The 20735-nt window shown below is 45.4% G+C and overlaps 1 protein-coding gene across 2 annotated transcripts in view; it reads left to right on the forward strand.

Annotated features, from left to right (window-relative positions):
- The window catches only part of UNC13B (unc-13 homolog B), a 235235-nt gene that overhangs the window by 211662 nt on the left and 2838 nt on the right, over nucleotides 1–20735 (forward strand). The window contains exons 20-37 of one of the 2 annotated variants that reach the window (XM_007455954.1): nucleotides 455–605; nucleotides 2041–2109; nucleotides 3533–3622; nucleotides 3965–4093; nucleotides 9533–9660; nucleotides 10303–10388; nucleotides 14882–15008; nucleotides 15142–15238; nucleotides 15468–15611; nucleotides 15933–16010; nucleotides 16481–16558; nucleotides 16800–16888; nucleotides 17130–17282; nucleotides 17408–17531; nucleotides 17642–17698; nucleotides 17881–17961; nucleotides 18875–19022; nucleotides 20515–20571. In XM_007455954.1, the coding sequence (XP_007456016.1) occupies nucleotides 455–605; nucleotides 2041–2109; nucleotides 3533–3622; nucleotides 3965–4093; nucleotides 9533–9660; nucleotides 10303–10388; nucleotides 14882–15008; nucleotides 15142–15238; nucleotides 15468–15611; nucleotides 15933–16010; nucleotides 16481–16558; nucleotides 16800–16888; nucleotides 17130–17282; nucleotides 17408–17531; nucleotides 17642–17698; nucleotides 17881–17961; nucleotides 18875–19022; nucleotides 20515–20571 (1886 nt within the window). The remainder of the gene's footprint in view (nucleotides 1–454; nucleotides 606–2040; nucleotides 2110–3532; nucleotides 3623–3964; nucleotides 4094–9532; nucleotides 9661–10302; nucleotides 10389–14881; nucleotides 15009–15141; nucleotides 15239–15467; nucleotides 15612–15932; nucleotides 16011–16480; nucleotides 16559–16799; nucleotides 16889–17129; nucleotides 17283–17407; nucleotides 17532–17641; nucleotides 17699–17880; nucleotides 17962–18874; nucleotides 19023–20514; nucleotides 20572–20735) is intronic. The other variant, XM_007455955.1, reaches the window with a different exon arrangement.

Consider the following 20735-nt stretch of genomic DNA (forward strand, 5'->3'; position numbering starts at 1 on the left):
GACTCTCCATAAGTATATTTGTTTTTGCAATACAGTTTCCCTTTGCCTGCACACTTCTGCATTTGATTGATTCTTACTAATCCTTTAAGACTTGTTTCACCCATCACTTCTTTGGGAAGCCTTTTTCTAATCCCTTCTAGCCCCCAGCCATTCTAATTTAGGTGATCTTCCTGTGTGTGTCCACAGAATTTTTGCATAGCATGCCTTGGGTTATTGACTTACTTTCTAACACTTGCTTTCTCTGCCAGAATGTCACCTCTTTGGATTCTGGCCTTTAATGCCAGGCCTGGTACATAGTACATGTTCATTGATGTATATTTGAGTGAGTAAATTATGAAAATCCTTGTATGCCAAGGTGATCGGAAGCTTCATATACATGAGTGAGATCTTTTGATTACTTGACCTTTGCTGCAAACCCTGAAGAGCCTTTGAGGCTGAAGGTGCTGTTTTTCAGGCACTTTGCATGTTTGTCATCCAAGTACATGTGTCCTGGTGTGCCAGCAGTGATGAGCACCTTACTGGCCAACATCAATGCCTACTATGCCCACACAACCGCCTCCACCAATGTCTCTGCATCTGATCGTTTTGCAGCCTCCAACTTTGGGGTGAGTGTGACGTAAAAACATGTAACCTGATTGTTATCAGTTAACAAAGTTTGATTTTTTAGTCAGTACTGCAGAGCTGATATGCTTGAAATTCAGATAGTTGCCACCTGGATAATGAACTTATTTCCTTATGGGTAGTTAGACTATACTAGTAGACTCTCCTCAGACGTGGATAAGTGAGAAAAGGTGGAATAGCACCACTGTGGTTTGTGGGCTGGGGCACTACCTGGGCTCAGGGAGAACCTCTCTGGGCCAACAGCTTGGTTGAATCACCATGTTCCTCAGTCCTGCAGGTTCACAAAGCAACCTTCTTAATATTATTCAGTCTCTCTCTGACGGATTCATACCAGTTAAGTTCATATGAGACTGATGTCTAAGCAAGAATACCAGTTGCATACCTGAGCCTGTCCCTTTTCTAGTGTCTGGACAGTTTTCCTGATCCAGGGTATGCCCTTTCCTGTTGTTAAGGTACTTGTGAAGTTGAATCATTGTTCATAATGTCACCTGACATAAGTTCAGTGTAAACTGGATGGTATATATCAGACTCACCACAAATATTACCTCTTTAGGGATAAAATTACTGATACTCCCAAATCTGCTGGATCTCTGAGCCCTTTTTCCTGGTATTGACCACTTTTTTGATGTTGTTGATAGTCTTTCTGTAGATGAATTAGTATCATTGACTAAGCCAGTCAAATATCTGTTCCATTCTGTCTCTCCACATTATGTATTGACTTAACTAATATCTAATGCTATATATGATATTATCAATATGTGAGTTCTAGGAGTGCTGCACCAACAGCTTACAGGAACATGATTCCACGTTTAATTATACCTTTTCTATAAAAATAAGCTATTAAATAGTATTTTTTATTTATTTTAACATTTAAAAAGTGTAAACTAAGGGAAATGATATGGAATGTGGTTTAAAGAGAAATCCCCTTGTGTCTCCCTGATCACCTTCCAGATGCATCACTATTTCTCTCTCCCGTTGTCACTGCTAGGCTGTGTCTGTTTAACTGTTAAGAGCTATTCCAAGATAAGTTAGTACACCACAGACCCAGGAACAAGTTGGAGAATGTGTTTAGAGTTTCCTTTTATCTGACTGAGATGAGTTAGAGTCCCAAAGGGATGGAGATGCACTGGTCATCTCTTCTTGATTTGTATAGAAAGCTGTTTCCCCTCCCAGAGACTTGCTTTCCTCTTGCCAGTGTGAGAAGATTCCCCAGTTTAAGTGCTAAGAGATGGAACAGGAAAGACCTATCCCATTTCTCTTTTGCATGGTTTGTTGTTCTCCTCATGGGCAAATATGGGACAGGGTATGTCCCCAGCTCAGTGTCTCCCTCTCACCCAGAGATGGTTCTCTTTTTGCTACAGTCTAGAGAGCTTGGAAATAGATTATTTCTGTTCCTCATTATTTCTTTATCATCCTCAGAAAGAGAGATTTGTAAAACTACTGGACCAACTGCACAACTCACTGAGGATTGACCTCTCTACATACAGGGTGAGTGAAGACATGGCTATGGGGTGGGACAAAGGGTAATATCAAGATCAGTCTAGAGAGACTGTGGACCAATCATGACTATAAAGATCGAAGGCAAAGAAAATTGGTCTTTGTCATCACATCCACATATATGGCCAACGTCACTGACACCTGTGGTTCTTCAAACTCCAAGGACCATGCAGTGTGTAAATAGTAGCATGTGTGGCTGCTTTTTATAGATAGTTGGCTTTCTAACCCCACTCATGTCACTCTACCAAACTCTCTGATGACATATTCATCAAGGAGTTTCCTAAGGCTAATCTCTTCCAGAAAGGCCCCTTTAAAAATTAGATAATTATATTTCCTTATTGCATCTTTCCATATTCTCCTCATTTTCCAGGAGAGGTGTGAGAATCTGGCTAAGGGGAGAGAGAGTATCTTGGCTTGGGCAAGTAATTTGTAGCAGATGTCATGTCCATTTCTAGAATGAAGGGAGGAAATAGATGTAGTAGGAGGGTGGGTGCCTAGGACAGGACAGGGAAATGGGCAGTTTTTCCGTTCTTTCTAAGTTAGGCCTTCTTAGAATGACTTCATTACTTGATTTAAAGTGTTGTGAATTTCCAGAACAGGCAATATATCCACATTAAAAAGTAAGTACAAAAACAATCTCATAGTCAAAAAGAAGTGAGATTTTAATTATCTGCACTTTCAGTGCCCTCCATTTGCACGAATAATGGAGAGTTGACTGTATATCTTGTATTTGGCATATAAGTAGCCATTTGAAGGTTTAAAAAAACAACCCTTAAAATGGAGAGTGGCACAGCATCATCCCTAAGCTTTCTTTGGCAGCTTCCTCCTGAAACTCCTGCCAAGGAGAATGAAGTGAGACATGGTGGAAAGATCCTAAGGAACTTGCTCCAAAAGCAGTTCTGCTCAGAGCTTTGCCATCTGCTGGCTCCAGAATGGTGGAGTAACTGGGATCCACTATACAGAAAGTACATGTCTTAGATCCCAGTCTGGCCTGTAGCATGGCTCCACTTATATTCCAGGATATACAGTTAGATTGTAACTTTTGAAGAACTCAGTTTGGGTGTAAGAATCTTCACCCAAGAAAAATGTGTGTGTGTGTGTGTGTGTGTGTGTGAGTGTGTGTGTGTGAATGTTCATTTGTGCAAATGCTCACACGTTGCATGGGAAGTAGAAGTAGTGTTGGGGGTAGGATGTGTTGCTTTCTGGGCTGGGGATTATTAACCCCTGCTTTTGGCAAGGGCCTGTGTCTGTGGAAAAGAGAAGGAGACCTGTAGTCTTACAGCTTTTTTGTTCCTCTCAACTAGGGAAGATCCCAGTGGGTAGCACTTAGGGAAGCTTCTGATTTCATTGCTTTTGGCAGGGAAGGCTTTCATATTCTTCTGTTCCTTTCTTATATTTGCTTGATCGGCAATAGAATAATTTCCCTGCTGGGAGCCCTGAGCGACTTCAGGACTTAAAGTCCACAGTGGATTTGCTGACCAGCATTACTTTCTTCAGAATGAAGGTAAGAGATGAACTGGGCTGGGCAGTGCTAGGCTGGGGACCTGGCCACAGGGACATGGAGAATAAGAATCACTGGGCATAGTCAAAGGCTATAGGATTTATCACCTTTAAGCCCACATTTCCATGTATCTGTTCCTGAGTTACTTCTAAGAAGACCATGGGTCAAGGAGGATGGGCTAGGCAGTTCTCCCCATCAGCTGTCCTGACAATTTCATCCCAGGGCAAGGTCCAGGGACCTACAGAGGGATGAAGGAATCTGGAATAATTTGAGGGCAGTTCTAGGAGGAGAGACCACTCAGGTGAGCAGGACCCTGGACCCATATTGTTTTTTATTAATCGGCAGGTGCAAGAACTGCAGAGCCCTCCAAGAGCCAGCCAGGTGGTAAAGGATTGTGTGAAAGCCTGTTTGAATTCAACATATGAGTATATCTTCAACAACTGCCATGACTTGTACAGCCGCCAGTACCAGCTGGTAAGAGGTTCGGGATCAGGTGGGGCCAACTGTCAGTCATTCTTGGAGCCTCAGCTTCCCTTTGGTGTGGTCAGGGTGGAAGGGAGCTCAGGATAAAGTCCTTGATGTTCTAGAGAGTGAGTGAATTGTGGAGTGGGGACCATCTAGACCATGTGAGACATTTGTGGATGGACAGGAATCACTGGACAAGATGTGATGTAACTGAGTTGAACAGAAGTGGCAACAATAAGTTTTACTTTGGTATTGAAGAAAAGTGACCTACATTTGAGCACAGTTCAGGGGGTGAGTAGGGGAATTCTTAGTCCTTCCCAGAGTCTTTGGTTTCCCCCGAGGTTAATTTTATTCTGACTCATGTGAACCCCTCTATGTTCCAGGCTCCCTTCCCCTGAGATCTAAGCTACTGGCTTGTGGATGTTTAACTTTTCCCTCTGACCACTTTTCTCTGCACTGCATGGTCTTCTGAGACATACTCATTAGCTGACTATCAAGGCTAACCCTGTCCTTCTGGGAGGCTGAGCTGCTTCATCTGGTTTAGGCTGGCATCTTAACTCAGTACCTGGTGACTTTGTATGTTTTTCTAAATCCTTCCAGTGGTATCCTTTTTTTTCTTATTTCAAAGCCAGGACTTCCTTCTGGGTCTAATTACTCAGTTACAGTTGACATTTTAGGAATGTCTTGCTGAGCACACATTTGTAGAGTAGATTCCCTTCAGTCCAACAAATATGTGTTGAATGTTTGTTCTAGGCCAGCTCTGAGGAAGCATAGTGCTCCTTCAGTTAGTTCACAGTCACATAAGCATATGTATAACTCCAACCAAAGTCTGTTAGAAGGGACTTGAAAGAGAGATAAATTTGAAGGAGGAAGAAGTAAGTCACTCTTGATGAGATATTAGGAAAAGCTACATAAAACAAGGGTATTTGAGATAGACCTTGAAAGGCAGTAGGATTTGGATAGCAAATGATGGGAGGACAACCTAAATCTCTGGGACATTTACCCTTTGGTGAAGACATCCAATTTGTAATTCTTCCCAGGAGCGCCTTAGTAAAGACTAAAATCTTGTTCATACTCCCCCTTTGCATTGTCAAATTTGCTTTTTGTGCAGGTACTATCTTTACAACTTCCTCCTTTATTTGTTTTTGGCTGCGTTGGGTCTTCGTTGTGGTGTGCGGGCTTCTCATGGTGATGGCTTCTCATGTTGCGGAGCATGGGCTCTAGGCACGCGGGCTTCAGTAGTTGTGGCTCACAGGCTCAGTAGTTGTGGCTCAGGCTCAGTAGTTGTGGCTCACAGGCTCTAGAGCACAGGGTCAGTAGTTGTGGCACACGGGCTTTGTTGCTCCGTGGCATGTGGGATCTTCCCAGACCAGGGCTCGAACCTGTGTCCTCTGCATTGGCAGGCGGCTTCTTAACCACTGTGTCACCAGGCAAGTCCCACAACTTTCTCCTTTTTAGGTCTGTAAAACCTCCCACTCGTTCTGAAGTCCATGGGAGGTTTTCCTGGAGTCTTTGTTTAGCTTGCCACACTTGAGGCTCTGTCGTCCATCTGTGGATTCTCTCTGGTAGGGGAAAGACACTGTTCTCAGCTTTTATCTTTCAAGTATGCAGCGGTCTGTCTGAATATTTGGTCTCTATTCCCTAGCATGAGATGAACCTAGACTTTGAAAGAGGACTTACAAAACCATTCAGGGACTTTCTTTAGCCTTTGTATTTTGCTAACTGTTTTTTACTTTCTCTCACTCTCATTTTCTCATTGTTCATTATTTGTACTGAAGTAAACCCTTGGTATCTTTTATTTCCCTCTACTGACCTTCAGTCATTGGCTCATTCGTCTATCCATTCTTTTAACAGGTCGAGCACTAGGGATGTAAAGATGATTAAGGCACATTTCTGCTTTGGGGGAGCTCATTGTTTGGTGGAGGTGGGGGCAAATTACTACATTTGTTGGTTTTTGTTATTTTATTGTTACTATATTTTATTGTAGCTGTAGTTATTTGTTACATCTATATGAGAGGTTCACAGAGGGTGCTCTGGGAGCCCAGAGAGAGGCATCTAACCAGACCAGGGGTGTCAGGGAATACTTCTCAGAAAAGGTAGAGCTCAACATAAATTTTGAGCAATGAGTATGAATTAGCTAAAGAAAGGGGCTGGGGAGGAGGGGGATACCATATAGAGGAAACGGAATGTTTGGAGACACAGAATTGTAAATGAGTTTATTAATTCGAAGGAGTATAAGCAATTTAATTATGCTAGTTACAGTGTCAGGCTTTAGAGTTCAGCTGTCTGGGGTCAAATCTTGGTTCTGCTGTTTATAGCTACATGACCTTGGTCAAGTCATGGAACCTCACTGTCCTTCAGTCTCCTCATCTGTAAAATGAAGGTGATAATAATTTCTACCCAATGGAGTTGTTATGAGGATTAAATGAGATAATTCATGCAGAGTTCTTAGCAGAGTCCCTGGCATATAGTAAGCACCAAATAATTGGTGGTAGTGGTGTGGTGATGGCTGCAACAGAAGGGAGTGGTTAGGTATGAGGTTGAGAGAGAGGTTGTATTTGGAAGGACCTTTATTTCAAGCTATGGAGCTGGACCTTTTTTGAAGGGTGGACGAGTAACACTAGGAGATTCCTTCCAGAAAGATCACTGACAACTGAGTGGTAGAAGGATTGGATTGACGATCAAAGACCAGTTAGGAGATCCTTGAATGATAAGAGCCTGAGCCAGGATATTGGCAGAAAAAGGAAAAGGAAAAGATGTATTTCAGTGATATTAAGGAGGCAGAATCAACCAAATGTGGATTCTGTCCTGGTTTCTAGTAATTTCCTGGTAATGCAGGTTTATTAAGGACTGTGGAGATTTGTGATGATATATGGCATCCTATATAAAAGCCCTATTCCTGTGCTCCTGGGAAATTCCAAATTTGCTCTTATCTCAGTGGGAAATAATGTCCATTCCAGTCTGTCAGTGGTGACCTTTACTTGTCCTGTCTGGGATTTGCCATCCACCATTGTATTCCTTTGTTTCTTCCCAGCCAAGGCCTTTTCTTTCTTTTTTCCCAGCTTTATTGAGATATAATTGTCATATAATATTGTGTAAGTTTAAGGCATACAATGTGTTGATTTGATACATGTGTATATTGTGAAACATCTACCACAATAAGGTTAGTTAACACATCCTTCACTCACATAAATACCATTTTGTTTCTGTTATGGTAAGAATATTAAAGCTTTATTCTCATAGCATCTTTCAAGTATACAGTACAGTATGTATTGTTATCTATAGTCATCATGCTGTACCTGTGATTCCTGGAACTTACTTCATCTTGTAATTGAAAGTTTGTACCCTTTGACCAACATCTCCCCATTTCCTCCACCCCCTCAGCCTCTGGCAACAACCTTCTCCTCTCTGTTTCTATGAGTCTGATGTTTTCAGATTCCACATATAAGTGAGATCATATAGTATATGTCTTTCGCTGTCTGACTTATTTCACTTAGCATAATGCCCTTCAGGTTCATCCATGTTGTCACAAATGGCAGGATTTCCTTCTTTTTTATGACTGAATAATATTTCACTGTATCTGTGTGCCACATTTTCTTTACCCATTCCTCTATCAATGAACATTTAGGTCATTTACATGTCTCGGCTATTGTGAATAATGCAGCAATGAACATGGGAGTACAGGAATATCTTCAGGATAGTGGTTTCATTTCCTTTGGATATTTACCTAGACGTGGGATTGCTCGATCATATGGTAGTGATATTTTTAACTTTTTGAGGAACCTCCATAGTGTTCTTGGTAGTAGCTATACCAACTTATATTCTCACCAACAGTGCACCAGGGATCCGTTTTCTCTACATCCTCGCCAGCATTTATCTCTCCTTTTTTTAAAAAATAAATTTATTTATTTATCTTTGGCTGCGTTGGGTCTTCGTTGCTGCACGCGGGCTTTCTCTAGTTGCAGCAAGTGGGGGCTGCTCTTCGTTGTGGTGCGTGGGCTTCTCATTGCAGTGGCTTCTCTTGTTGTGGAGCATGGGCTCTAGGCACGCAGGCTTCAGTAGTTGTGTCATGAGGGATCAGTAGTTGTGGCTCACGAGCTCTAGAGTGCAGGCTCAGTAGTTGTGGCACACGGGCTTAGTTGCTTCATGGCACGTGGGATCTTCCTGGACCAGGGCTCAAATCCATGTCCCCTGCATTGGCAGGAGGATTCTTAACCACTGTGCCACCAGAGAAGTCCCTCTCTTCTCTTTTTGATAATAGCTATTCTAACAGGTATGTTATCTCATTGGGGTATTGATTTGCATTTCCCTGATGATTGGTGATGTTGAACATCTCTCCATATACTTGTTGGGCATTTGTATATTTCCTTTGGATAAATGTCTAAGTCCTCTGCCCGTTTTTTAATCAGATTTTTTTTGCTATTGAGTTGTATGAGTTCCTTATATATTAATATTTTGGAAATTAACCCCTTATCAGATACATGGTTTACAAATATTTTCCACCATTCTGTAGGTAGTCTTTTTATTTTGTTGATTGTTTCTTTTCCTGTGTAGAAACATTTTAGTTTGATGTAGTCCCACTTACTGATTTTTGCTTTTGTTGTCATATCCAAAAAATCATTGCCAAGACCAATATCAATGAGCTTTTTCCCTATGTTTTTTTCTAGGAGTTTTATGGTTTCAGGCCTTACCTTTAAGTCCTTAATCCATTTTGAGTTAATTTTTGTGGGTGGTTTGAGATAGGGGTCCAATTTCATTCTTTTCCCTGTGAATATCCAGTTTTCCCATTACCATTTATTGAAGAGACTATCCTTTCCCCATTGAGTATTCTTGGCTCTCCATGGTCTTTTCTTTTCCAGCTAAGCAAATAACTTTCTAGATGCAATTCTTCCCCCTAGTAACATTCAGGGAAGTTAAGGGAAGTTTTGCTTCACTGAAGGCTGGGCCAACCTGCATGCTAGGTCTGTTACGTAGCTCCTGCAGAACTTGAAGGAGGTTTTCAGAGTTGAGATGTACATGTGTGTGGTAGGGCAGGGGGTGATATTAGAGGAGGGCCATCACTAGAAGAGAAGGACTGCCAGTGGGGGTCACATGGAACTAGACCTACTTAGACTGGAAGGGCTGCGTACTTCAGCCAAGAAGTCACTATATCCATAGGTACTGGGAGAACGAGGAAGGGGGACAGGCATCTTTATGCCTGACCGAACTTGTCAGAACAGTGCCCTGGAGCTGGGGAGAGAAGTTCTCAAGGACAGACTCTTCATGTCCAAGAACCTCCCAGTGGTCACCTCTCTGCTAGAACAGGTATGGTCTTGTGGAAGACAGGCTGTAGGAGAGGAAGGGTCCCTGATTCTCAAGGAAGGGGCATGGAGTGGGGAAGAGAGAGAGGAAGACTCTCCATATTCTACTCTGACTCTCACTGTCTATCACCATCTCCTTGGGAACAAGAATCAGGAGCTACCTCCAGAGGAACAAGGGCCCAGCATTAAGAACTTGGATTTCTGGCCCAAACTCATCACGCTTGTTGTGTCAATCATAGAGGAAGATAAGAATTCCTACACACTCGTTCTGAACCAGTAAGTATCACCTCACTTGGCCCTGTCTGTTTAGTGGTTTGTTTGTCCATCTGTCTAACAGCCTCTTTCTTTCCTATCTCTATGTGTTTGCAGTGCCACCTCTTCCTCCTGTTCGTCCATCTGTCCCTCTGTCCCTTGTATCTGTCTGGGTAACTGTTTCTGGAGACAGGTGTGGAAACATAATGGGGGGCCCTGCCCAGACTGAGCCAGCCTCCCTTGAGTGAGAGACCTCTGGGAATGGCTGCCATAGGAGTCCCAGGGGATCCAGAGAGCATGTGTGTATGTGTCTGTCTGCTATGAATAAAGTGGGCCTTCTTATACCCACCTCCTTGCCCTTTCTCCTCCTGTTTATTTAGCCTGGGCATGTCTTCCAACCTCAGCAATTCTCCTCTTGGCCACAATTCCCTGCCTTCTAGGCATCATCTCCCCTAGGGCCACCTTGCCTGAGGGGATCCTCTGCCCCCAATTGTCCTACCACTGGCCCCTGGGTCCCTTTTCTGCAGTTTGAGCCTAGTAGCCCTGTTTCCTAGGCTTCTCCTCTCTTCGATCTGACCTCCAAGAACTAGGCATGTTAGCCTTGGAATCAATCAAATCAAATGGCTCTTGCCATGTTCTCTGACTGTGGCTTCTTCCATCATCCAGGTTTCCTCAGGAGTTGAATGTGGGAAAAGTCAGCGCAGAAGTGATGTGGCAACTCTTTGCCCAAGACATGAAATATGCACTGGAGGGTAAGGGTGTGCCCAACGCAGTGGGCTGCAGACCCCTAGTCCAAGCACCTTGTTTGCTGTCCCTTTCTTCTCCCAGACAACTACAAGTTCTAGGTGAATAATACAGTGAGAAAGTAGAGTGATTTTAGGCATGGTGGGTGATAGGCCTCAGGGTAGGCAAAGCTTCAGCCAAAGGAATAATGGAAATTGCTGTGTGGATGTAGGTTCCTCCCTCCAGCTTTAGAGCAAGTGCCTATTTAAAAGTTTCCCATCCCAGAGATCAACCCTTCCCATGCTGGGTGTTCTCAAGTGGCCCTCTCACTAGAGAATGGTCTTATGAAACTTATCTTTACAGTTTTACAGAATCTCAGAACCTTAAATACATAGATAGGTAAGGATTATTTTCTCATGCTGTAGACTGCCTGGCCTGACTTTCCTTGAAGGTTGTTCTCGATTGGTGTGACAAAGCCAGAAAGATACATCTTCCCTCACTTCTCCTGTAGAACAGGGTCCCAGGCCAATTATTACTCATCTTGTTCATTCAGCTTATTCTTTTATTCATTTCCCACTTTGGTCCACAAAGATATCACTCCCTACCTGTATCAGACCTTCCCATTTATACCCATCTGTGCTCACTTATTTAGCTGCATTTCCTGTCTGTTTATATATGTTAAAACATATATATGTTTATATATAAATAAACATATATATGTTTAAAACAAACACAAAAGGTTTAAACTGCTTCAAGAGAAAGAACTAGGGCTTCCCTGGTGGCGCAGTGCTTGAGAGTCCGCCTGCCGATGCAGGAGACGCGGGTTCGTGCCCCGTTTCGGGAAGATCCCACATGCCGCGGAGCGGCTGGGCCCGTGAGCCATGGCCACTGAGCCTGCGCGTCCGGAGCCTGTGCTCCGCAAATGGGAGAGGCCACAACAGTGAGAGGCCCGCATAACGCAAGGAAAAAAAAAAAAAGAGAGAGAGAGAAAGAACTAATGTTGACCTGGTTTCAAATCTCAGTTTAACCACCTACTCAACAGTGTGTCCTTAGACTGAGCTACTTAACTTTTGTGAGCTCCCATTTTCTCATCTGTAAAATGGGAGTGATTATAGCATCTATTTCATTGAGCTAATGAAGTAACTGAGATGTATGTGACATACTTAGCATACTGCCTGGCATTTATTAAAGGCTGATGAGCAGAGATGCAATGTTAACAAAGTAGTATTTTTGTAAGATTTTACCTCAATGGAAAATGGGGGCAGATGGAACAGGGAGAGACTGGAAGCAGAGTGCAGATAATGTAATCATTTAGGGCTGAGGGGTTGGGGCTGGGATTAGAGCAGAGGAATTAGAGGAAGAATGCGATTTGATAGACATTGGAAGGAAGTTGTGACAGGGCTTAGTGATTGTCAGAATGGTGGAGGGCAAGAGAAAGGGAGACCTGTTTAATAAAAGGATAGTGTTGACTCCAACTGTGAAAATGCTATCATTCACCCAGTATTTTTAAAGTCAACTTTATTGAGGTGTAATATACATACAATAAAATAAAAACACTTTAAGAGTACAATTTGATGAGTTTTGACAAATAAGTGCACCTGTTTAACTACTGTCCCAATTAAACTATAAACAGAAAGTTTCTTCATGCCCCTTTGCAGTAAATCCCCACCCCATTCACCAAGCGTATTGAGTATTTTCTTTGTGCCGCGCACTGTGCTAGTTGAGATGAATGAGGCATAGCCCCAGCCCTTGAGAAGCTCCCAGATCAGTCAAGACAACAGACCTATAAACTGGCAGTTACAATTCAAAGTTGTTAAGTGCTACCAAAGGAATAAGCATAGGGTGCTAAGAGGAGACCCATGTAACCTGGACCTGGGAGGAGCACCTGGGAAGGCTTTCTGGAGGAGGTGATGTACAAACTGACACCTGAAGGATGATAAAACTTAGCTGGTGGGGAGGGAGGGCATTAGTGACAGGGAAGGGAGAGACAGGCATTTTAGGCAGAGGGTACAGTATGTTCAGAGACCTGGGGTCTAGACAGAGCTGGCATGCTTGGGGAACTGGAAGCAGTAGTTCAGTGTGACTAGCACTTTAGAGTGTAGGGGAAGAGAGGAGTGAGAGGTGAAGATAGAGAAGTAGGACAGAGCTAGATCATACAGGAGGTTTTAAGCCATGTTTAGGATTTTGGACTCTACCCTGAGGTAGTTGAGAGGCATTGAACAACAATCCCATGTTAAGAAAGGGATTAACATAACTAGATTTTTAATATAGAAAGGCCACTCACTCTGGCTACAGTATGGAGAATAGGTTGGAGGAGGAAAGACCAGTTTGGAGACTATTGTGGTAATCCATGTTAGCAAAGGTGGTAATGAGACCTAGACAGGTAAAAGTGTAACTAGAAAGAAATGGATAAATTCCAGAGGAGTTTTGGAGATGAAATCAACAGCGATTGGTGAGTTAATTGGATGTGAATAAAGAGGAAGAAGGAAGACTTGAGGATGATGCTCAGCATTGAACAAGAGGGTAAGATTAGTGTGTATACTCCAGCTTCAGCTGGAGATGTTAAAATGGCAAAAGGTGGTGACTGGAGTTAAACCCAGGCAAAGTGAGATGTTCCATCAAATCCTTGTATAGACATTACCAGAACCGGGGAGATATCAGCGAGCTGGAAAGTTGAAATCATGAAGTTGAAAGAACTCTCCAAGGATGAAAGATGAATGGAGGGAGGATTGTGGCAGTCACGGGCAGGAGAAGGTTTAGATACCCTTCTGCCCCTTTTGACAGGTTAACCACACCCTGATCACCACACCCCACCGTCAACAGCCTCAAGCGACTACTGGAGCATGACTCCATGGGAGTCTAACTATTGTTAGAATAGTTTAAAGTGTGCCCAGTGTTTCAGCAATCATCCTCTTAGTTTTTGTACCACAGAAGTTAATTAGAAATTGGGGTTTTGAACCAGAGTACAGATGATGGATTGACAGAGAAAGTGAGAATTCTCTGTAAATACAGTAACTTGAAGGTCCCTGGAAGAAAGCAGTTAGGGAGCTCTGGAGTGATGGAGCAGCATTGCTTCACTTCTAGTGGGTTGTTGAACAGGAAGGAGGAAGGGCCCTCTTGCTGGTACCTTTTCACGTTTCTAGGTTCTTGGCCTGGTTTAAGGACAGCAGGGCAGGAGAGAAGGGGCAAGCCCTGAGAGAGTCTCTCTGATGTCCCTGATTTTTTCACTTTCTTTCTTGCTCATTGGTGTCTCTGCTCTGTCACAAGCATCCACTGTCATTCGTATACGAAAAGTCCTCTTTCTGGGTGGTAAGAACTTTTGGTTGTTGTCCCTTTACCTCTAGTCTTACTGCTGTTTCCTCTTCTCTTGCTCACTGCTTCATAGAAGAGACTGCAAATGCAACTTTGGGTTGAGATGGTGCTGCCTACAATGCCAGGAGATGAAATTCCTGGAACAAGGGAGCCTTTTGAGGCTGAATCCCAGGCTCCCGTTTCCTCCTTGAGTGTCTGCTGTACTATTTCACAAGGGCCAGCTGCCCCAGACTGGCTCTTCTGCCTTGACATGGAGGAGCGTCACCCATGGCAACTCTGAGTTGAGCAGTAGAGTTCCCAAGGACAATGATCTTCCCTTCTCTGTTGCTCAGTACTCTCCCCTGTTTGCTTGCTTTCACCATTGTTATATGTAAGCACACAGTTGGCTTTTATTGTTCAAACTAATGCTTCTTCTCTAAAGGGGGTAAATGAAGAAAGCCTGTGGGTGTGGCCAGTGCTAGACTCTCTGGGCAAGCTGTGGGTGATCTTTATCCTAGATTTCCCAGAAGGCTCTGCAGATTCAGCTATATAACCTTTCAAGTCCATAAGCATCCCATTTTCTGTAGCAGGATGGCCCTTTCATCTGGCTGTGTTTCCAAACTGACTTGTTTGCATACTTCTTTGAGAGTTCATTTTTCAGTGTCCCAGCTCTGCTCTGGGACCCTTCAGTTTACTTCAAGATTCTGTTACACCATGGCTGCTCAACTGCTCGTTCTGTCAGCTCAGGCCCATTTTGGTTTTCCCTGTGTCTGTGTGGTTGTCAGTGACCCATTTATGTCATATACGACTGCTCATCTCATTTAAATCCATCTGAGGAAATGGCTCAGGTACTAGGATTAGAAAAGCCCTGGAAAACCGTCATGTCTCTCCAGTCCTGGGCAGTTTCCCCACTAATCAGCCTTAGCACCTACATCCTTTTCTCCTCTTCTTCACCAGAGGCCAGTACCTCACTTGCACTTCCAAAAGCCAGCACAGGAAGACCGTGGGCCTTATCTGGGTGTCTGGCTTAGTCTCTAAAGAAAGATTTGGGCCAGGCTTTTAGCAGAGTACCCACTGTTAGAGGGAGATGGCTGTGAGGAGGTGCTTGGGAGTCACCCTTGTTCTCAGACATTTGATAGAGCCACCTGACTAGATCTGCCGCCTTGGAAGAGCTCAGGAACCTCTGGCCTCTACTGCCAGGACCTGACCCAGCCTTCCTCCCTACCACTAGAGCATGAGAAAGACCGGCTGTGTAAGAGTGCTGACTACATGAACCTGCACTTCAAGGTGAAGTGGCTCCACAATGAATACATGCGGGATCTGCCTGCCCTCCAGGGGCAGGTGCCTGAGTACCCAGCGTGAGTCATCATGTGGGGGCTGCAGAGGGAAGAGGGGCACTTAGGGGTTGGACAAGGCCAGTATCCTTACAGTCAGGTACATGATATATGCCAACCACTAGCTCCAACCCCCAATTTTCCTGCCTGGCTGCAGGTGGTTTGAGCAGTTTGTCCTACAGTGGCTGGATGAGAATGAGGATGTGTCCCTGGAATTTCTGCGTGGGGCCTTGGAACGAGATAAGAAGGATGGGGTAAGTCGGGGGCTTGGGCTTCACAGGGGTCAGGCCAGGTCTCCCAGCAATTAGCTGTCAGCAGAAGTTCCTGGGCTCAACCAGGATGGCTGTCCGTGCCTTGTGGAGTCCATAAGGAGGGCTGTCAAGGGCCGCTGAGCCACCCCTGCTGGGCAGAGAGCCCTTTAGACCCTTACAGACTTGGGAAAAGGTAGCAGCTGAAGATGACCCTGTGTGTGGCCTTCCTTAGTTCCAGCAGACATCAGAGCACGCACTCTTTTCCTGCTCTGTGGTGGACGTCTTCACACAGCTCAATCAGAGCTTTGAGATCATCCGGAAGTTGGAATGCCCAGACCCCAACATCCTTGCCCACTACATGAGGAGATTTGCTAAGGTGACCATGACCTTCCCTACCCCTCCCCTCTTACCTCCATCACATCACAGCCTAGCCACAGGCCTGAGCTCAACCCTTCTTTGTGATGGCCTTTGGGTTAAGCCTGGCGTTACCCCATTCTCCTTTACTTGAGTCTGGGGCAGACAGGTGGGTTTGTTTCAGTGTTGTTCTGGGGTTGAGAGGGAGATTTGTCCTTTACTTTGACATTCCCCTTTGCATACCTGTTGTTACTGTTCTGGGATGAGAAGTACAACCTCAGGTAAGATCCCTGTGGGTAGAGCTAAGGGTTCCCTCTCCTTTCCTTTTCTCCTCTTTTCTCAGACCATCGGGAAGGTGCTGATGGAATATGCAGACATCTTATCAAAGAACTTCCCAGCTTATTGCACAAAGGAGAAAATGGTGAGGGTTAGGCTTTTTGCTTTTGGAACTATCCTCAGAGCTAAGGGTGGGGTGATTCTCCTGACTTGTGATTCCCAGCAGGGCGGTGCTTGAGATTATGCCACAAAATAATAAGAACCTGATGAGGAGTTCCTTTATGCCTCCATTTGGTAGTTTATTCTCTACTGAGCTAGGCCTTTGCTTAGTCTTTCTTTCTTTCTTTTTAATACACTCAGAGAGTTATAAAGGGTAATCCCATGAACACCTGGGGTCCCCCACCCAGCTTAAAAGCAGAAACATTTGCTTCTAGTCTTCATTCAAGGAGAGCTGTCTGCATTGGTTCCAGATCTCAGTGCTTAGGGAGAGACACATGTAATATGTGTTGTAAATTCCCTGTGGCTTTTGGAGTAATGTGAGAGAGGGAGGGACTCTAGACTGATGAGTTCTGTGCTGAATGGAGCCAAACTCAACACCTCCCTCTGTCCCCAAAGCCTTGCATCCTGATGAACAACATGCAGCAACTGAGGGTCCAGCTGGAGAAAATGTTTGAGGCCATGGGAGGCAAGGAGGTAAGTCTTAAGGTTTGGGGTTGCTGCACTTTCCCTTTGTTCCTGAGCTCCCTGGCCACAGAACTCCACCCTCTCCTGACTGGGTATAGACCAGGAGTTTAGCTTGGGGTCTGGAATGGTTTGAGCTGAGAGATTTGAGTAGGCATTGGGGTAGAGGCCCTAGGAGGGAGGAGTGGGGGCACAGGAAGGGAGGAAAGCATAAGAGAACCAGCTTAGCAAAGCCTGCCTCCTGTGGATACAGTTGGACCCTGAAGCTGCAGACAGTCTGAAGGAGCTGCAGGTGAAACTGAATACGGTTCTGGATGAGCTCAGCATGGTGTTTGGAAACAGGTCGGTGGCCCCAGAACACACAGCCCTCAGAGCCAGGTGTGGTGCCTGGCCAGTCCCAGATCCCCTGCCCCACACTCATCCATCCAGCTGCACATATGTGGATCTTCCCCCTCTTCCTGCTGGCTGTCCCTGTTGTCCCCTGGAAACTGGAGTATGCTGGAGTGGGACCAAATAGCTGGTGCTGCTTTAGGGACAGTGTGCATTTGGGGCAGGGAGGGCTCCACTGTGGGCACATGTGTAGTTTCCAGGTGCAGATTGATGAGTGTGTTCAACAAATGGCTGACATCCTGGGCCAGGTGCGGGGCCCAGGGAATGCATCCCCCAGCGCCCGGGCCTCAGTGACTCAAGATGCAGATAGTGTGCTCCGGCCCCTCATGGACTTCCTGGATGGCAAGTGAGTACAGCACTGAGGACTGTCCTTTAGGGACGAACAGGGCAGAAGCAGTCACAGAGGAGCCTCTCAGGGAGGGGGAGCTCTCAAGCACTTACCCCATCCTTACCTGTTGCCTGGTCCTGCAGCCTCACACTTTTTGCCACTGTGTGTGAGAAGACGGTCCTGAAGCGGGTACTGAAGGAGCTCTGGCGGGTGGTAATGAATACAATGGAGAGGATGATTGTTCTGCCCCCACTTACTGACCAGACGGTAAGGACACCTCCCTTCCACTTCGTCCTGCTGTGTCTCCCTAAACCTGCTCCATGCTTCCTGATTGAGTTTGGAGTTCTCTGCTTTTGACTGATTCGCTCTCTGCCCAGGGCACCCAGTTGATCTTCACTGCTGCCAAGGAGCTGAGCCACCTTTCCAAACTCAAGGTACTCTGGATGTGTGGGGTCCTTCTGAGGCTGGGGGTTGCCTGGAAGGAAGGAAATTTGAGCTTTGAAGACTGAAGCAGAGGGGAAGGAGAGGAACATGTAGCTGTGGCTGACAGGTCGGGGAAAGACTTTGATGACAGCCATAAGCTGTCCTGATGCTGTTGCTTTCTCTGGGGTTCTAGGACCACATGGCGCGAGAGGAAACCCGGAGTCTCACTCCAAAGCAGTGTGCTGTCCTTGACCTCGCCCTGGACACCATCAAGGTGGAGACCTCCCCCTCCTCCAGAAAATCTTACTACCACTTGGTCCTGGCATTCCATTCTGCCAGATTAGGTGTCCCTCGGGCTCTTGCCACCCCACATCCAGAAGAGAGTGATTTTTGTGTCCATATCTTTCTCTGCTATTCCATATTCCTGCTGGGGACCAACCAAAAAGGTACCTCCTGTGTGGTCTCTGGTGAATCACCACAGACCTAGAACATTATTCTTGGGTTCTGAGGACAGTTTAGTTCACTTTGTACCTCATTGTCATTCATGAATATTTTCCACTGGGAATTAATCTTCCAGATCCTAATACCTGACATCTGGCTGACTTCTTCACTTATGTTTAAAATCATTTGGGTTTTCGAAGGATTTTTTTTTTCCTATTACACATTCATTTATTCAACCAGGCAACATGTGTTCTGGGCACTATACACTATGAAGGATGCAGAGAGAATCAGATATGGTTCCTAGCATCAAGATACTTATAACCTGGTAAAGTGATAAATAAGGCAAGTACGTGTGGGCTGTGATTTAGGGCACTTCGGAGAGGTATGCCATAGGTATAAAGTGCTCTAAGTGTTCCCAGGGATAGAGCAACATTTCTGAGTACTCTCTTCCTGAAATGCTTCTGTCACATATCTTTGTCCAGATAGATTCATCCTTCAAGCATCACGTCCAGAAACGTGGCCATCCCTTACCACTCCTGCCAGATATTCAAATAATACTCTTCACCTGAGAGACTATGACTCTGGCTCTGTGTGGTATTCCTGATATTGCTGTTTATTGAATGGCTCTTCCAACATCTTCGCTGAGCCTCTGCTCAGATGTCATTTCTCTGAGTTACATTGTTGGAGAGCTGCCTCTCTGTAAGGGGATGAGGCAGTAGCAGTTAGCAGTTATTCTTGTCTTTCAGCAATACTTTCATGCAGGAGGCAATGGGCTGAAGAAAACCTTCCTGGAGAAGAGCCCAGATCTGCAGTCCCTACGCTATGCCCTGTCTCTGTACACACAGACCACAGACACACTCATCAAGACCTTTGTGCGCTCACAGACTGCCCAGGGTAAGGCCTAAGGGCTTTGGGTCCCCACCTCCCCTCCCTGATACATCTCTGTCCCTAGGGAGTCAGTATCCTATAGCCCTCAGGGAGGATCCAAGTACTTCTTCAGAAAGCCCTTCAAACTCAGACACCAGGATTTCTTGATGGATCCCAGTACTTACCCCCAACCCACACTCAAACCAGACAGGAGAATCACAGAGACCTGGGAAATGTGCCTGAGCTTTCTTTTCCCAGACATCATCTGGCCAGTGCATGTGTGTTGAGCTCAAGGAGTATACCCTGTTTGGTAGGAAATATCTGTGAGGAAGCCTTGAGAATAAGTGGTTGAGACGCTCATGAAGACTCATAGCTTTGGGAGCCTAAGTTGGAAGCTGTCCAGGGGAGAGAAAGCAAAAGACTTTCCAGATTCTCCAGTGTGGGTGAGGAGAAGACTAAGAGAGGCAAACCACGGGAGCAGTTGAAGGGAGGGTGCGGATCATGGGGCTCTGCAGAGCTGAGACTCCGGCCTCATGGGTGATGCTAGTGCACAGGGAACCCAGGCAGCTGATTTTCTCCCAGTGACTTCCAGTTCTCAGAACCCCTCCCTGCCTTCAGGCAGGCCCATTCATAACAAAACACATCTGCCTAGACATGGCTCAGACTGAAATTCTGAGCCTCACCCTGGGAAGGTCCTCCTGGAAAGGACCTTCAAGGCGCAGTTGTTGCTCCTTCCAGGGAAACCTGGGCATGCTGCCTGGAGGAGTGAACGTGGTGGAGGTGGGAGTGGGAAGGCTTAGGCCTTACTGAGCTGTGGATCTGGAGCACAGAGCTGACCCAGAGGGGAAGAGGGATCTAAGCAGTTAGAGTTGATGGAAGGTGAAAAATACAAGGGACCTGCAGTACTGCTCCGTTTTCCATGTATGTTCTTATTTCAAGTCCAGAGTGAGAAGAAGACAGAGCAAAAGAAGTTATGAGCCTTGCTCAAGGAGACGGGGATCTTTCACAGAGCTGAGTACATGTAAAGGCCTGTAACATCAGGGAGGATAGGAGTTAATCCAAAAGGCCTTTTGGAAACATTGAGCTTTAAGCTAGATATAAAGATGAGGAGAGGCTCGAATGGGCACACATCAAGTAACAGCAGGCAGGGGTGGCAGCTGCAGGGAGGATGCAACTGTGAGTGTACGTTTTCTACCCACTGCTTTATCATTTAAGGGCCTAAGAAATTAGAGCCTACAACTTTCTCTTTTGTGCCCTGTGGGTCTCAGAAACCTTCTCTCTGTATGTTCTACTGCTTCTGTCCATGATTTGATTGATCTTCAAACTGTTAAGTATAATTTGGAGCATTCAAGCATTGACCCCAGTTCTTTGACCTCTCTCTCCACCCTACCCCATCTCTGTGCTCCCTCAGAATATGTGTAGAGCTGCTCTGAATGGCTGTTAACTCCTTAGACCTCTAACTGATTCTTCTTTCTCTGTCCTACTGCTGCTACCTCTTGACTTGCCTGTCCTCACTCAGTGCATGATGGGAAAGGTATTAGGTTTACTGCTAATGAGGACATTCAGCCGGAAAAGGGTACGTTATATACCATGCAGATGTGAATCTAATATGGGCTAACACTGTCACCTGTGAACTAGAATGAGCTGCTTATGTTGGGGCTGGGGGAACCAGGTGTCAAAGTTCAGAGGCTCTATCCCAAGTTTCAGAGATGGACAGTGTATTCATACAGTCTGAGATAG

This window comes from Lipotes vexillifer, unplaced genomic scaffold, assembly GCF_000442215.2.
Source record: "Lipotes vexillifer unplaced genomic scaffold, Lipotes_vexillifer_v1.1 scaffold920, whole genome shotgun sequence".
In the NCBI taxonomy this organism is placed as follows: domain Eukaryota; kingdom Metazoa; phylum Chordata; class Mammalia; order Artiodactyla; family Lipotidae; genus Lipotes; species Lipotes vexillifer.